Source organism: Palaemon carinicauda, chromosome 25 (assembly GCF_036898095.1).
Source record: "Palaemon carinicauda isolate YSFRI2023 chromosome 25, ASM3689809v2, whole genome shotgun sequence".
NCBI lineage: Eukaryota > Metazoa > Arthropoda > Malacostraca > Decapoda > Palaemonidae > Palaemon > Palaemon carinicauda.
In genome coordinates this window covers 101,878,876-101,896,199 of record NC_090749.1, presented here as the reverse complement: position 1 = coordinate 101,896,199, position 17,324 = coordinate 101,878,876, and the positions used below count along the sequence as shown (strand labels likewise).

Here is a 17,324-nt window from a genome sequence, read left to right as displayed (position 1 = left end):
GAGATAAGGATGAGGAAGGATGATAAGTGATTGATAAAATAGAGAGAGAGAGAGAGAGCGAGAGAGAGAGAGAGAGAGAGAGAGAGAGATAAGGATGAGGAAGGATTGATAAGTGATTGATAAATTGAGAGAGAGAGAGAGAGAGAGAGAGAGAGAGAGAGATAAGGATGAGGAAGGATTGATAAGTGATTGATAAATAGAGAGAGAGAGAGAGAGAGAGAGAGAGAGAGAGAGAGAGAGAGAGATAAGGATGAGGAAGGATTGATAAGTGATTGATAAATAGAGAGAGAGAGAGAGAGAGAGAGAGAGAGAGAGAGAGAGAGAGAGAGATAAGGATGAGGAAGGATTGATAAGTGATTGATAAATTGAGAGAGAGAGAGAGAGAGAGAGAGAGAGAGAGGAGAGATAAGGATGAGGAAGGATTGATAAGTGATTGATAAATAGAGAGAGAGAGAGAGAGAGAGAGAGAGAGAGAGAGAGAGAGAGATAAGGATGAGGAAGGATTGATAAGTGATTGATAATTGAGAGAGAGAGAGAGAGATGAGAGAGAGAGAGAGAGAGAGAGAGAGATAAGGATGAGGAAGGATTGATAAGTGATTGATAAATAGAGAGAGAGAGAGAGAGAGAGAGAGAGAGAGATAAGGATGAGGAAGGATTGATAAGTGATTGATAAATAGAGAGAGAGAGAGAGAGAGAGAGAGAGAGATAAGGATGAGGAAGGATCGATAAGTGATTGATAATTGAGTGAGAGAGAGAGAGAGGAGAGAGAGAGAGAGAGAGAGATAAGGATGAGGAAGGATGATAAGTGATTGATAATATATGAGAGAGAGAGAGAGAGAGAGAGAGAGATAGGATGAGGAGGATCGATAAGTGATTGATAAATGAGAGAGAGAGAGAGAGAGAGATGAGAGAGAGAGAGAGATAAGGATGACGAAGGATTGATAAGTGATTGATAATGAGAGAGAGAGATGAGAGAGAGAGAGGAGAGATGAGGAGATGAAGTGATTGATAGAGAGAGTGAGAGAGAGAGAGAGATAAGGATGAAGAAGGATTGATAAGTGATGATAATAGAGAGAGAGAGGAGAGTAGAGAGAGAGAGAGAGATAAGGATGAAGAAGGATTGATAAGTGATTGATAATTGAGTGAGAGATAAGATGATTGAAGAGATGAGAGAGAGAGAGAGAGAGAAGTGAGAGGAAGTAAGAAGGATCGATATGTGAATGATCAATTTCTAATTATAGGTTCATTACAACGACAGCTGCATAAAGCGCACGTTAAAAAGTACTTGGCACTCACCTGCACGAGTAGTAACTTCACCAGTTTTTCGCCGTCTGGCATGTTGAACAGCTTCTTAAACTTATGCGACACTGCTTTGAAAGTCTCCGAATCGGGATCTGTAGAAAGAGCGCAAGATTAAACTTCAGTAGATACAGTAATTTTAAACTTTATTCAACCAGAAACAAACTTAAGACGTCAACCTATGACTTCTCGTTCTCGAGAAGTTTACCGCTCAAAAGGTATGCTTTTTTGTAAACATCATATTCAAGAACTTACAATAAGAAAAGTGAAATAGAGAATGAGAAGAATATGATATTTTGATTATAAAATAAATTTTTGAATATACTTACCCGGTGAATATATAATAGCTGACGTCTCGGACGGCTCGACAGATACCAAAAACTCCCGAGCGATCGCCATGAAGGTTGCGGGTGTGACCACCAGCGCCGACTATCGGCCAGATACCGCATATACCTGTCAAGGTCTCCAGTTCTTCTCAATCCGCTGGGTCTCTATCGGGGAGGAAGGGAGGGCCTTTAATTTATATATTCACCGGGTAAGTATATTAAAAAATTTATTTTATAATCAAAATATCATTTTTAAATATTAAACTTAGCCGGTGAATATATAATAGCTGATTCACACCCATGGTGGTGGGTAGAGACCAGTATTAATACAATAAAGGCGTATATGCTCATGAGTTTTTGACAATATATCATAACAAAACCCACATAAATATAGGTACCTGGTAAGGAAGCTGACTCTGACGATTACTCTGCCTTATTAGTCCGCTTTCCTCACGAAGCCCAGCCATCCTCTCAGGATGCTGAAAGACTCCCAGGAGCTGTTATATCCAGGGCGACCACCCATACAACAGGACCTCATCAATACCCTTAATCTGGGCGCTCTCAAGAAACGACATTTGACCACCTGCCAAATCAAAAAGGATGCGAAAGACTTCCCAGTCTTCCGTACAACCCAAGACAAGATTAAAAACATTTCAAGAGAAGATTAAAAGGATATTGGGATTAAAGGAATGTAGTGGTAGAACCCTCACCCACTACTGCACTCGCTGCAACGAATGGACCCAGGGTGTAGCACTCCTCATAAAGAGTCTGGACGTCTTTTAAGTAAAATGAAGCGAACACCGACTTGCTCCTCCAAAAGGTCGCGTCCATAATACTTCGCAGAGACCTGTTTTGCTTAAAAGCCACGGAAGTTGCTATAGCTCTTACTTCGTGCGTCTTGACCTTAAGTAAACAACGATCTTTCTCACTTAAATGAGAATGTGCCTCTCGGATTAAAAATCTAATAAAGTACGATAAAGCATTTTTAGACATAGGCAATGAGGGCTTCTTAATGGAGCAACATAAGGCCTCAGACCCACCTCGTAAAGGTCTAGTACGAGCTAAATAAAACTTAAGAGCTCTAACTGGGCACAGTACTCTTTCAACCTCGTTGCCTACGATTTCTGACAGGCAAGGTATATCAAAAGATTTAGGGCAAGGACGAGAAGGCAGTTCATTCTTGGCCAAGAAAACCAAGCTGAAGCGAACATGTGGCTTTATCTGTAGAGAAGCCGATGTTTTTACTAAAGGCATGGATCTCACTGACCCTTTTAGCCGAAGCCAAGCACACCAAAAAAAGCGTCTTTAGGGTGAGATCCTTCAGGGAGGCTGAATGCAATGGCTCAAACCTGTCGGACATTAGGAACCTTAGGACCACGTCTAGGTTCCAAGCAGGAGTTGACATACGACGCTCCTTAGAGGTCTCGAAGGACTTAAGGAGATCTTGGAGATCTTTATTATTGGACAGATCCAAGCCTCTATGTCTGAACACAGAAGCCAACATGCTCCTGTAGCCCTTAATAGTGGGAGCAGAGAGGGAGCGAACATTTCTCAGATGCAGGAGAAAGTCTGCAATTTGGGCTACAGAGGTACTGGAAGAGGAAATGGATGATGACTTGCACCAATCTCTAAAGACCTCCCACTTCGACTGGTAGACCTTGATAGTAGATGCTCTCCTAGTCCTCGCGATCGCTCTGGCTGCCTCCTTCGAAAATCCTCGAGCTCTTGAGAGTCTTTCGATAGTCTGAAGGCAGTCAGACGAAGCGCGGGGAGGCTTTGATGAAGACTCCTTACGAGGGGCTGCCGTAAGAGATCCATCCTTAAAGGTAGACTCCTTGGAACGTCTACCAGCCATTGAAGTACCTCTGTGAACCACTCTCTCGCGGGCCAGAGGGGAGCAACCAACGTCAACCTTGTCCCTTCGTGAGAGGCGAACTTCTGCAGAACCCTGTTGATGATCTTGAACGGCGGGAATGCGTACGCGTCCAGGTGAGACCAGTCCAGCAGAAAGGCATCTATGTGGGCCGCCTCTGGATCTGGGACTGGAGAGCAATAGGTCGGGAGCCTTTTGGTCAAAGAGGTCGCAAAGAGGTCTATGGTGGGCTGACCCCAAGTCAACCAAAGACTCTTGCACACGTCCTTGTGGAGGGTCCATTCTGTGGGGATCACCTGACCTCTCCAACTGAGACAGTCCGCCAAGACGTTCAATTTCCCCTGGATGAACCTTGTCAACAGTGAGATGCCTCGATCTTTTGACCAGATGAGGAGGTCCCTTGCGATGACGAACAGTGTGGGAGTGAGTGCCTCCTTGCTTGGAGATGTACGCCAAGGCCGTGGTGTTGTCCGAATTCACTTCTACCACTTTGTTTCGAAGAAGACTCTCGAAACTCGTCAAGGCCAAGTGAACAGCCAACAGCTCCTCGCAGTTGATGTGCAGGCTCCTCTGATGCGACGTCCAAAGACCCGAACATTCCCGACTGTCCAGAGTCGCTCCCCAACCCAAATCCGACGCGTCTGAGAATAACACGTGGTTTGGGTTCTTGACCGCCAGGGACAGACCCTCTCGAAGACTTATGTTGCTGTCCCACCAGTTCAGGCACGTCTTTACTGGCTCGGAGATCGGGATTGAAACAGCTTCCAAAGTCTTGCCCTTGTCCCAATGGGAGTCTAGATGGAACTGGAGAGGGCGAAGGTGAAGTCTCCCTAGCGAGATAAATTGTTCCAGGGATGACAGCGTCCCTAGGAGGCTCATCCAACTTCTCACTGAGCAACGGTCTTTTCTCAGCATGAGGCGGACTTTGAGCAAGGCTTGATCTATCCTGGTGGCAGACGGAAAAGCCCGAAAAGCTAGACTGCGAATCTCCATCCCCAAATAGAGAATCGTTTGGGAGGGATTCAGTTGAGACTTCTCTAAGTTCACTAACAGTCCCAACTCCTTTGCAAGATCCAACGTCCATTGAAGGTCCTGCAGACAGCGATGACGGGACGACGCTCTGAGTAGCCAGTCGTCCAGGTACAGGGAGGCTCGAATCCCCGATAAATGAAGAAATTTTGCCACATTTCTCATGAGCCTCGTAAAAACAAGAGGAGCAGGGCTGAGGCCGAAGCACAGTGCTCGGAACTGGTACACCACATTCCTGTATACAAACCTCAGATACGGTTGAGAATCCGGGTGTATAGGAATGTGGAAGTACGCATCCTGCAGGTCGAGAGAGACCATCCAGTCTCCCTCTCTGACCGCTGCTAGGACGGACTTCGTGGTCTCCATCGTAAATTTTGTTTTGACAACAAAAACGTTGAGCGCAATGACATCCAGCACTGGCCTCCAACCTCCTGTATGCTTTGGGACTAGGAAGAGACGGTTGTAAAATCCCGGTGATTGAAGGTCCGAGACTTTCACCACCGCTCCCTTCTCTAGCAACTGAGACACCTGCTGTTGTAGTGCCTGTCTCCTTGACTCCTCTCGATACCTGGGAGAGAGGTCTAAAGGAACTGTTACTAGAGGAGGTCTCCGTACAAAAGGTATTTTGTACCCCTCCTTGAGCAACAACACAGACTCTCGGTCTGCACCCCTCTTCTCCCAGGCCTGCCAGAAGTTGTTCAGTCTGGCCCCTACCGCTGTCTGAGGACGTGGGCAGTCAGACTCTGCCACGGGAGGACTTGGATCCTCTCCTCTTGCCTCTTTTACTGTCGGCACGAGCGCCTCCCCTACTGGGGGCTCTGCCACGAAAGGGCGGGATAAACCTCGTAGCTGGGGTATCGAGCTTGGGTCTTACGACATAAGACGATGAAGGAGCAGCCTTGCGCGCCGACGTAGCCATCAGGTCGTGGGTATCCTTCTGCACCAGAGAAGCCGCAATATCCTTGATCAACTGCTGAGGAAACAAGGCAGATGACAACGGGGCAAAGAGAAGCTCCGACCTTTGGCAGGGAGTTACTCCTGCCGAAAGGAACGAGCAAAGAGTCTCCCTCTTCTTAAGGACTCCTGCCGTAAAGGTAGCGGCGAGCTCATTTGAGCCATCACGGATGGCTTTGTCCAAGCAGGACATAATAAGCACGGAAACATCACGGTCGGCCGAAGAGATCTTCCTGCTTAAGGCTCCTAGCGACCAATCTAAGAAGTTGAAAACTTCGAAGGCCCTGTAAACCCCTTTGAGGAGATGATCAAGGTCCGAGGAGGACCAGTAAACTTTAGAGCGTCTCATGGCCAGGCGACGGGGAGAGTCTACGAGGCTTGAGAAGTCTCCCTGGGCAGAGGCAGGAACTCCCAAGCCGAGAACTTCTCCCGTGTCATACCAGACACTCGCTCTAGAAGCCAGTTTAAAAGGAGGGAAAGCAAAGGCTGTCTTCCCCAAACTCCTCCTGGTGATCAACCAGTCGCCTAGCAAACGCAAAGCTCTCTTAGAAGAGCGAGAGAGCACTAGCTTAGTAAACGACGGCGTCGAAGTAGCTAGGCCTAGCGTAAACTCTGAAGGAGGCGAACGAGGAGCAGCAGTTACAAAATGGTCAGGAAACAGATACTTAAAAATCAGCATGATCTTTTTAAAGTCCATAGAGTGCAGAGCAGCTTTAGGCTCCTCTCCGTCTGACAAAGTTCCCAAAGGAATATCAGTTGGAGGGGGATCAGCAACTTCCTCATCTGAAGGAACCTCGTCCGACAACTGCCGAGTCTCATGAAAAGGAGAGACCTGCCGCGGCGGCAACGCTTGACAGGCAATGTCAACAAGCAAAGGAGCAGCAGTAGCAGCAGAGGAAGCGACGTCACGCCGCTGCTGAAAGGACTGAAATCCTTGTGACTGACCAACAACAACAGCTGAAGTTGATTGACGCTCGACGTCACGTCGGAACTGCCTTGACTGCATAGACTGAGCAGGCAAAACAACCTCCGACTGCGGTGACTGACGCTCAACGTCACGTCGAGGCAACGGAGCCGGTCGGCGAACGTCAGAGCGGGGCTGCGGCGGCAGCGGCTGAACGTCAATACGAGACTGCAGCAAGGGAGGATCCACGTCACGTGACTGACGTGAAAAACTACTGACATCACGTTTCAAAGTACTAGAAACGTCAGCACTAACGTCAAACGGACGAGTAAACACTCGTTTGGGCGGCTGACGGCCAGAGTCTCGATCAGCGTAACGGCGACTCGAAAGCAAAGGATCATCGCGAACCTGCTCAACGTCATACTCTTCCATAAGGGAGGCAAGCTTAGACTGCATGTCCCGAAGGACAACCCACTTCGGATCAACGGGAGTCGGAACGGGCCGTGACGTCGGTAACGTCTGCGATGGCAAAACATTGCCTCTACCGAGACCCTCGGACCCCGTGTTACGCTTGCGCTTAATAGGCGAACAGCCTTCCGACGACTGCAAAAGGTCAGAGCTGTCCCATTGGCTACAGCCAGGACGCTGGACCTGTCCTGAAGGGACTGACTTTCGCTTCAAGGGTCTAGAAACCTTGCGCCAAGGTTTCTTGTGCGATAAGTCATCGGAGGACGAGGAGAACACAGTCTCACCCGTCTTATGGTAAGGGCGATCTTGACGAGAAACGTCCGATACCAAAGAGGGAACGTCTGTACGTTGGTTAACGCCTCTCGTCCCCTTAAGTCCTACGACATTACTTCTCCCTGGTGCAGGGGAGCCTGAAAAAGGTCTCGGACTAGGGGAGCGACAAGCACGAACAGACGAACCCTAGTTCGCAACACTAAATACACTTTGCGCACTTATCACTCTATCACTACGATTTTCTGTTTTACCACTCTGACACTTCAACAACTTAACATCTGACATGAGTTGGTTACGGTCCGATGCTAAGGACTCAACTTTTTCGCCTAAAGCTTGAATCGCAAGAAACATATCCCGCATGGACGGTTCATGAGTGCTAGTAGGGGGTTCAGGAACAACTACTACAGGGGAAGGATTAGGTTCAGGGGCATGGGAGGAGGAAAATTCCAAAGACCTAGAAGCTTCTCCTCACCCTATCTCTCTCCAGCTTACGAGTATATTTGTCATATTCAAGCCAGTCGAATTCCGACAAGACCACGCACTCATCACACCGATCTCCTAATTGGCAGGATTAACCCCGGCAATTAGAACAAACGGTATGTGGGTCGATAGAGGCCTTGGGAAGACGTTTGTTGCAATCCCTCGCACACTTGCGAAATTTAGGTCCAGGGATAGGAGAAGGGTCAGCCATATTGAACAATCAGAGAAAATCCAAGTCAAAACCAAAGTCATCAACAATAAACACCAGCCAAAAAAAGGGTTTCAAGAGTTTAATTGAAGAAAAAACACCCGTCACAGCGAAAGCTCAAAAACAACCAAAATAAAGTACTTCACCAAAAAGGTCGAAAACTCAAGGTCATCAGCGAGCGGAACCAACTTGTCGACAAGACCGACAGAGAAGAAGTGGAGACCTTGACAGGTATATGCGGTATCTGGCCGATAGTCGGCGCTGGTGGTCACACCCGCAACCTTCATGGCGATCGCTCGCGAGTTTTTGGTATCTGTCGAGCCGTCCGAGACATCAGCTATTATATATTCACCGGCTAAGTTTAATATTTAAAAATATAGATTTCTGGAAGGACTACTTCGTAACGTACTTCCAGGTATCACGTTAGTTTGCCGTACGAAATCTTTTGGGTTAATCTAACAACAGACAAGTTCTACCACATCGTTCATGAAATCATTCTCCCAAATCTACTATTTGTATTCATTCTAATCTTATAAAAAATATCTACTATATGTTGGTGTTACTGTTCTTAGCCAATAACTAATAAAATTTTGCCTCAAAGTACAGCCATATACTGTATATTTTTCTTAACTATACAAACTTTGGTCATTCATTTCAGGATGGCAGAAAATTTCAAAAAAATCAATCAGTCATTTGATAAGAGTATGATTTCATCTAAGCAAGAAAACGGCACTTAAACTTTTAACGAGAACTCGGGTTTCTATAGTTAGGAAAAATGCAAAAATTACCTTTAAAAATTGTGATTTGTTCCTACGCGGATACAAACCCTCGTCCTTCGACGCGAGTATCCGAGCGGCAGAACAACTTGCCTGACCCGGAGATCTACTCACTTGGCAATCAGGCGAGCCATGCCTGAAGATTCACCTGGGCTTACTCCGATCCCAAATTCTTCCAGCCTTGACAACCATTAGTGGAGTAGCATCCTGACCAAGACAATGGTTTAACTCTCTAGATGTCGAGGACACCCGGACCTGTAAATGGAGCCGAAGTAACGACCCCTGCCAACTCCCTAACGACCTGGACGTGGAGTAGTCACAGCTGTTAGGCTAGGTCACAACTAAGTGAATGATAGATGATCATGAAAGGACCTATACCCATATTGAAATGAGGTGACATTTACGAGAAGTGGGTTTGCTTACGTCGGAGTCCATCCTCTCCCCGTTTGGAAGGAAGGAGGAGTTACTCTGAAATAAAAATAAGTTGCCAGATCATGGGGCTTACCTGCATCTAGTGCCCGGGCCGGTACGACCGCTGTACCACAAGGGAGAGGAAAAAAAAAAAAAAAACGGGCCGGTACGACTGCTGTACCACAAAAGAGAGGAAAAAAAGAAGAGTTAAAAGGTCAGGCATTCTTACCCCTCATTCTAGACTTGCATCACGACCACAATCTTCAAAGAGATAATTCTTGTCCCATCAAGGAGCTATGTTTGCAACTACCACCAGACAAAGGGTTAAAAGTAATCAGGATCCTGTGGGTATATTTCCAAAGGTAGTGGGCTGTGAAGGTCTTCTGAAGTTCCCAAACTTCTGCTTCAAGACTTGCACCACTGACAGGTTCTTCCTGAAGGCAAGGGTAGATTCAATACTTCTGAATTAGTGTGCAAGAGCTTGGGATGGTCCTTCCGTTCCATCTCTGGTTGCAGAATAAGCACGTCTGATCATTTCACCTGGTCAGAAAAATGGTGTACATGAATATCTTTCATATTCTTCCGGCTCTGAGAAAAAGTCTCTGTTGCTCCAGTCTGAAGGATGAGTACTCACGGGACAGAAAGCCAGTCATCCTGATCGCCAGTGGCAGATTCTTGTAAGAAACAACTCAAACCGGAAGCCATGAATGGCTGGGTTCTGTCTTAGCTATGAACTAAAAAGAGGCGGAGACCTTCTTCCTTCTTTTGTATGACTCGTGACTTACGAAATGACATGGAGTTTGCTTACACACTTTGTTAAAGCCAATGCTAGAAGGATTACAGTCTTTATGGTTAGATCCCTATCCAATGACCATCTCAAGGGCTTGTGTGGGGCCCGCTGGAGAGACCTAAGAACTCGAGTGATATCCTACAATGGTGGTTTGAGTTAACTGGAAGGACAAGACTGTCCGAAGATCTTCATAAACATAGACATTCCCAGGAAGGGAAGTACAAGCCCTTTGATCTGAAAACCTTGTTAACCCTTTTACCCCAGGCTATTTGGAACTTTCCAACCCTTAACCCCCAGGTGTTTTTTTCTTTTTTTCAAGCACATTTTGCAGTATATTTTCTTTAAATTGTTCTAACAGCCTTAATTTTCGTCATAGAGAGGTCAGGTTGGTCTCCTTCTCTTGGAAAATGCCTGAAGTTTCTCAACAAATTATCAAAAATATGCAAAAAAAATGTAAATAGCAGTTTTTGCAAGGACATACCAGTACGTCCATGGTGGTAAAGGGATGAGTTTTGTGATACGTACCAGTACGTCCTTTGGGGGTAAAAGGGTTAAGAGATGAGCGAGTCTTCCACCACACATACTGAGGAGCTTATCCCAAGTAAGGTAGACGAAGAAATCGGAAATCAATGGCAGAGGGGCTCTGACATGCGAAGTATCCCTTCTAGGATACCAATCGCAGAAGATGGCCATCATTCCCTAGGAGACAGCTGCATAGGATCTTTGCAGGTATCCAGATATCTCCAGCAACTGCCTCCAATAAAGCTTTTTTGCTCGAGATGATGATGGATAGTCTCCAACAGAGATGAGCAAGGTAAGCTACCAAGTTGTGGTACCTCTACAGGTGGGGGTGATAAGAGGAGGGTAGGCCTCTGTATGCGTTCCTCATAGGTAGATATTCCATTAGGACCGGCTATGATGATTAACTTGCCAGCTAAGTATAAATAGCTACGAATATCACAAATTTTAAGTAAGTTGTATTTTTCCTGACAGTACTTACCTCGAACTACTTTCTTAGGAGTATCTGGGATCTCCTCCCAACCGACCAGAATTTTGTTTAGTTTACCCTACTCCCGTTTTCTATGCGGGGTAACCTCTGGCGGAGTGATACGCACCACCAGGCGACCCCGGGTCAGAGAGCATGCTTACTCAGGTCTCGATCTCCAGTAAGTTTTCTGGTCGCGTCGCGATAACATCCCGACGCGCTCTCCTTACCCAGTGCGACCCTTTGTGGCCCCAACCCCCTTTGTGTCCCACGCGTTCCCTTTGTGCTCTTCCTTATCCTTTTCCCTCTGTGCTCCTGTGTCTCGCGGTGTCTTGCTAGTGCGTAATGGAGCATCCCTGTCGTTGCCCTGGGCCTATGGCCGGTAAATCGTGTGGCGTCTTCCTCTCGAATCAATCTTTTTAAAATACCTTGAGATCTCGATAAGTCACTTTACCGAAACTTGGCAATCTGCCAAAAGACCACACAGAAATCTAACCGTCGATCAATAATATTACGTAAATTGCAAAGTATTTTTATTTGTTATCCAGCAAAGTTGCTAACACTAAATTTATCATTCATTCACAGGTTAAAATTAAATTCTGGATTTACATAATTATGAGAAAGCAGGCATTGCTGGTTGCTGACAACTGACGTTTCAGACTACACTGGAGCAGTTACTGGTGGACGTGCCAGTGAGTCACAAGCTTCTTTAACAATGATAGACGTCCTGGAATAAGTTGCCACTGTCGAACTGGATCTTCTTGTTCATGAAGAAACTGACGTGCGCTACTTCCTTGTCTGATAAGAATACAGTTGTTGCGCCATTTCCACCAGAACACCCTCGTACTCCATATTTTGCTTGGGCACAAGACTGGATGTTTCCAAATTGCCCACGATCCCCAGATCATGGCAAAAGGAAAGAAGTCTGTCTGGATCCTGAAATAACTGTCTCCTCAAGGAGTCAAGAATCGGGCTGTCATCGAAATACCTCAGCTGACTAATTTCATTCTAGAGTACCCAAGAGGAGATCAGCATGAACACTCACATAAACATTTGAGAAGTGGCAGACAGTTTGAAACACAGGGCTTTGATCTGGTATACTACTATCCCAAGGATGAATAGAAAAGCACTCTGAGAAATCAGCTTGAAACGAAAGCCACTACAGAACGAACTAATTTTGTGTTGTGAGGCATTACTGTACAAGCAGTCAAGCCCCCTTGAAAAAGTGCAAAGATGAATTAGATACACAAAGAGCTTACTCATAAAACTGCTGCAGTTATGGCCATGCTTACCAGAGCAGACCTGCATGTTCACGCGTGGAATCGCCATCACAGCAAGCACACAATTCTCAAAGAAAAAGCACAGGAGATTACTACACCCACTTTATGAGGCAGAAGAGAAGGACGTCTGCACTGCACCGCGGCCAAAATCAAAATGAGGCTACAACTACCACCTCGTTAAGAGTTTCCATGCCTGTTTTCCAGCCTTGCTGAAATCATACCCGTCAAAAGACGATAGTTTCTATTCGTGTAGAATAAACCAACAGCAATAATTTTAACCGTAAACTAAAAACATAACCAAGATATTTGGAGAGAGAGAGCCAATACAGGAATGTAAATCACGGCCACATTGGATCAACTAAGCAGAACATAAACGCTGGCATTGCACGTGAACTGATTCTCGACATAATATTAGTTAAAATATAAATCAAAAATTTTAAACAATTTTTATTTTTCCTAACATACTCACCGAGAACTACTTTCTATAGGAGAGTCACTTGACCTCTCAATCTCGACCAAGATTTTCCCGCGTTACCCCCCTATCTCGCTCCATATAGTTTCTACCCCCGCCGCCAGGATACGCCCTGAGGGCAGGATCAGGGCAGGTCACTGCCTTCCCGGGTCAGCATCCTCATTAAGTTCGACGTTTAGCCCAACTCGGCAATGGAAGAATGGCACTCGGGGACGGACGGGAGGGCCATTACCCGAAAGTAGTTCTCGGTGAGTATGTTAGGAAAAATAAAAATTGTTTAAAATTTTTGATTTGTTCCGACACAATATACTCACCGAGAACTACTTTCTATAGGAGACTTACACCTTAGGAGGCGGGAGAGCCATTCTGCCACTTGGTCTGGCACATAGTGCCTGGAGGGCTAAGGAATGCAGGGGTTACAGAGAGCGGATAGAGGGTAACTGCGGAAACCTTACGCTTATTATTTTAAGACTCACCTCTTAACATCTTCTCTACTGAATCTTCTCCTGAAGAAGTAGGGACGAGTCTATTCACCGTTGGGGACGTCTTCTAGCCTGCCGCTACACAGCTTGAAGGGCGGCGATGACTGTCCCAATGGAGAATCCATCCAAAGACTTTCTTGAATAGTCTTTGAGATAGTGGGCAGTGAAGGTCGACTGGTGCGACCAAGTGCCGGCCTGTAGGATCTGCCCCACTGCCATGTTTCTCTCAAAGGCCAAGGAAGTGCTCAGGCCTCTGATGTCATGGGGGCGGGGAGTGCCTGGTACTGCCACCTTGTCCTCTTCATAAGTCCTAGTGATGACTTGTCTCAGCCAGAAGGAAATAGTGTTCTTGGAGACTTGCTTCTTATTAACACCTGAGGAGACGAAGAGGTTCTCGGCACCTGGGCGGAGATGAGCCGTCCTTTCCAGGTACTTCCTGAGCGTCCTGACTGGGCATAACTTCAGGTCTTTCGTATTGCCTGTCTTGGGGATGGCCGGAATTGAGAAACCTTCAAACCTCGGGTCCCAGACTGCTGGGTTCTGAGTCTTCGCTACAAAGGAGGGTACGAACTTGAAGGATACCTCCCTCCACCCCTTGGAGTGTGCCACGTCGTAGGACAGACCATGGATCTCACCTACTCTCTTAGCTGAAGCCAAGGCTAGCAAGAAGACTGTCTTGAGGGTGAGGTCTTTGTCCCCGATATCTTTGAGGGGTTCAAAGGGAGGACGACACAGCATTTTCAGAACCTTGGCCAGGTCCCATCTGGGCACTCTCCTGGCTTGAGGAGGACAGGACTGCTCGAAACTTCTAATCAGCATCGCTATGTGTCTCGAGGTCCCCAGGTCGATGCCTTTCAGGAGAAAGACTTGGCCTAAGGCTGCTCGTACTCCTTTAATAGCTGGGATTGACATCCCTATTTTATCCCTAAGGTACACGAGAAAGTCAGCTATGTCAGGGACCGAAGCTTTAAGAGGTCTTATGTGTTTTGCCGAGCACCACTTCGTAAAGGTGGCCCACTTCGCACGGTAGAGGATTTTCTTAGGTATAGGGACATCCTCTTAGCTGTGGGGGAGGAGTACCCCTCCTTCTTCAGGAGCCGCTCGATAGTCTCCAGGCGTGAAGGCGAAGAGAGAGAGGGTTGTCGTGGAACTTGAGGAAGTGAGGTTGACTCAGCAGATCTGGCCTGGGGGGCAGAGGCCAAGGCGGATGGCTTGCCAGGTCTTTTAGATCCGCGAACCACTCTCTCTCCGGCCACCAGGGCGCTACCAAAGTCATCCTTAGGTTTTGGGAGGCTCTTACTCTGTTGAGCACCTGCCTTAACAGCGTGAAGGGGGGAAAGGCATATACGTCCAGGTTGTCCCACTTGTGCTGGAAGGCGTCTTCTAGGGCTGCTCCTTCGTCTGGTACCGGGGAGCAATAGACCGGTAGCTTGGTGTTGAGCTTTGTTGCGAAGAGGTCCATCACCGGGGAGCCCCAGCGTTGAACGATGAGTCTGGCCCCTTCCGGGTGTAGGGACCACTCCGTCCCTACTATCTGACCCATTCTGCTGAGGCCGTCGGCTAGCACGTTTCTTTTCCCGGGGATGAATCTCGCTAGCAGTACCACCTGTTGCTCGTCCGCCCAATGCAGGATGTTTATGGTGAGGTCGCACAGTTCTTTCGACTTCATGCCACCTTGCTTCTTTATGTAGGCTACCACCGTGGCGTTGTTGCACATCAGGGCCACGGTGTTTCCCTTCAACCGACTTGCAAAGTGCAGACATGCCTTCTGTACTGCCTTTAGCTCCAGGACGTTGATGTGGAGATGCCTTTCGGTCTCCGACCAGGTACCGCTTGCTGTTTCCTCCCGCAGGTGGGCTCCCCACCCTAGGCTGGAGGCGTCTGTGAACAGGAGAAACTCGGGGGGACAGGACCCGAGGGGCATCCCCTTGAGGAAGTTCGACTGGCATCGCCACCATTCTAAGGCTGCTCTCGTGTCCGGAAGGACCGGAATCAACGCTTTCTGAGAGCCTGTCTGGGACCATAGGCCCTTGAGGTTCCATTGTACGGGTCTGAGCCGTATCTTCCCTTGGGGAACCAGTTTCTCTAATGAGACCAGGTGACCTACCAGCCTCTGCCAGTCTTTCGCCCTCCTGGAATGCTCCGACATTAACGGCTGAATGATTTTGATGAGGTTCTGTATCCTGTCTTCCGAGGGGAAGGCCTTCCCCTGCACGGTGTCCAACGTCATACCCAAGTACCCCATTCTGTTGGATGGAGTTAGGTTCGATTTTTCCAGGTTGATAATGATTCCCAGACTCCTGCAGAATTGGAGGAGGTCCTTCCCTTGCTCTTCCAAGAGGGCCTTTGAGCTGGAAAGGAGCAACCAGTCGTCCAGGTATCTGATGAGACGGATACCTCGTTCGTGAGCCCATACTGAGACCGTCGCGAAGACCCTCGTGAACACTTGAGGGGCCGTCGACAGGCCGAAGCAGAGGGTCCTGAACTGCAGGATCTGGGAGCCCCATTTTACCCGGAGGAACTTCCGACTCGACGGGTGGACCGGGATCTGGAAGTACGCGTCCTTGAGGTCGATCGTCATCATAAAATCCTTCTCCCTCAAGGACATCAGGACGGATTTTGGGGTGTCCATCTTGAAGTTCGTCTTCTTGACGAACTTGTTGAGGGCCGACAGGTCTATCACTGGTCTCCACCCCCCCGTTGCTTTCTCCACCAGGAAAAGGCGGCTGTAGAAGCCTGGCCCTGGGAGAAGGACTTCTTCCATGGCTCCCTTCTCTAACATGGAGGAAACTTCTTTTTGCAGGGTGGCCCTTTTCAACGGGTCCCTGGGAGCCAACCATTCTGTCTGGGTGGCTGGAATAAGAGGGGGTGGATCCGCTATGAAGGGGACCCTGTAACCTTCTTTCAGGACGGACACCGTCCAAGCATCCGCCCCATGCGTTTTCCATGCTTGCCAATGAGGTCTGAGGCATCCCCCATCCCGAGGCTTGGGCGGGAGTAGGGGGCCTCTCCCTCTACCTTCGCCTAGAGGGGCGGCCTGATCTGCCTCTCTTCGAGGCGGAGTAACCTGACCTGAAGGAGCTGGCAGAAGCTGGAGCTCCCCTGCGGGAGGGCTGTGGAGTTGTTGTCCAGGAGGAGGAGGGGGCGTCCCTCCTCGAAGAGCTGGTGGTGGCCTGAGGAGTCACGGCACTATCCGAGACTGATCTCCTGTAAGGAGGCCTCCTGGAGGATGTTTGTCTGGGGGCGTTGGTCTCTCTCCTCTTGGACACCTTCTCCATTAGCACTTCTAGCTCCTTCAGCGGAAACAGCGACTCACCTCCTAGGGGTAGGCTACGAACCACTCGGGCCTCTCTGTCCGGGATTTTCCTTGCCAACTTAGAAAGCACTGTGTCCCGTTTTCTAAGGACCCAGTTGGCCGTCAAGGAGAGTGCTTGGTAAGCCATAAACTTGAGGGCTTTCCCCCCGGAGGTGAGAAGGTCCGTCAGGAGACCTTGTTGCTCAGGATCGTCGGGGTCTGTGGAGGCTCGTACGTTCACCAACGTGGAGGCCCAACAGTCCAGCCATGAGGAGACGTTCACAAGATCTCTTGACATCTCCTCCATCATGGCGGCTTCAGTGGGTGAGAAGGACACAGGGGCTGAAGAGGCCCTTTCGTCCGAGCCGCCTTGTCCCAGGATGTCCAAGGCTGGGTCCACCCTACAGGGACCTGGGCGCCGTCCTTCCGGAATATAAACCTTGCCCTGTGGTTTGAGACCTTGGAGGAGTTTGGAGGCACTCTGGGACTTGGGGGCCTCCGCACTGCTGGCCACCAAGTTATCAATGTATTCTTGTCCCAGTACTAGGTCTGGGGCGAGAGGAAGGGCCAGGGAGGACTTCGGCAGGGCGTCACGGTGAGTGTATCTCAGGAGGCTCGACCTCCAGGCATTCACCTTAGGCGCCGAGGGTTCTGGAATCCCATGGAGCCTCCTGATGAGACCTACCACCCTTCTGTAGGCGGAGTCCTCCGACGGGGAAGCCTCGCCTCCGTCGGCCGAGGCCTCGGCTTGGCGTGGGGGCGCCGTGCCTGGACGGTAGACAGGGCGTTCTCCTCTTGGTTCCAGGGAGGTCGACCCGTAACCGTAGGGCGCTCCGTACGCGGGTGGGTCTCGCCGTAGGGCGGGAGTCACCGGCTCCGGGAGGACCTTCGGCTGCCCCAAGGCTCTGGAAGAGGAGGACACGGTCCCGTTGGGATGACCCGACCACGGGAACCGGTCCTTCCTGCTCGACGACCGCCCCAGCTGGGCTGGTTCGGTCGGGCTGCCTTCTCGGAAGCGC

General features: G+C 48.8%; 1 protein-coding gene across 1 annotated transcript in view; it reads right to left on the bottom strand.

Annotated features, from left to right (window-relative positions):
• Positions 1-17,324, bottom strand: part of Tbc1d8-9 (TBC1 domain family member 8/9) — an 83,512-nt gene that overhangs the window by 46,649 nt on the left and 19,539 nt on the right. The window contains exon 4 of the mRNA XM_068349357.1: positions 1,297-1,394. Coding sequence (XP_068205458.1) covers positions 1,297-1,394 — 98 coding nt within the window. The remainder of the gene's footprint in view (positions 1-1,296; positions 1,395-17,324) is intronic.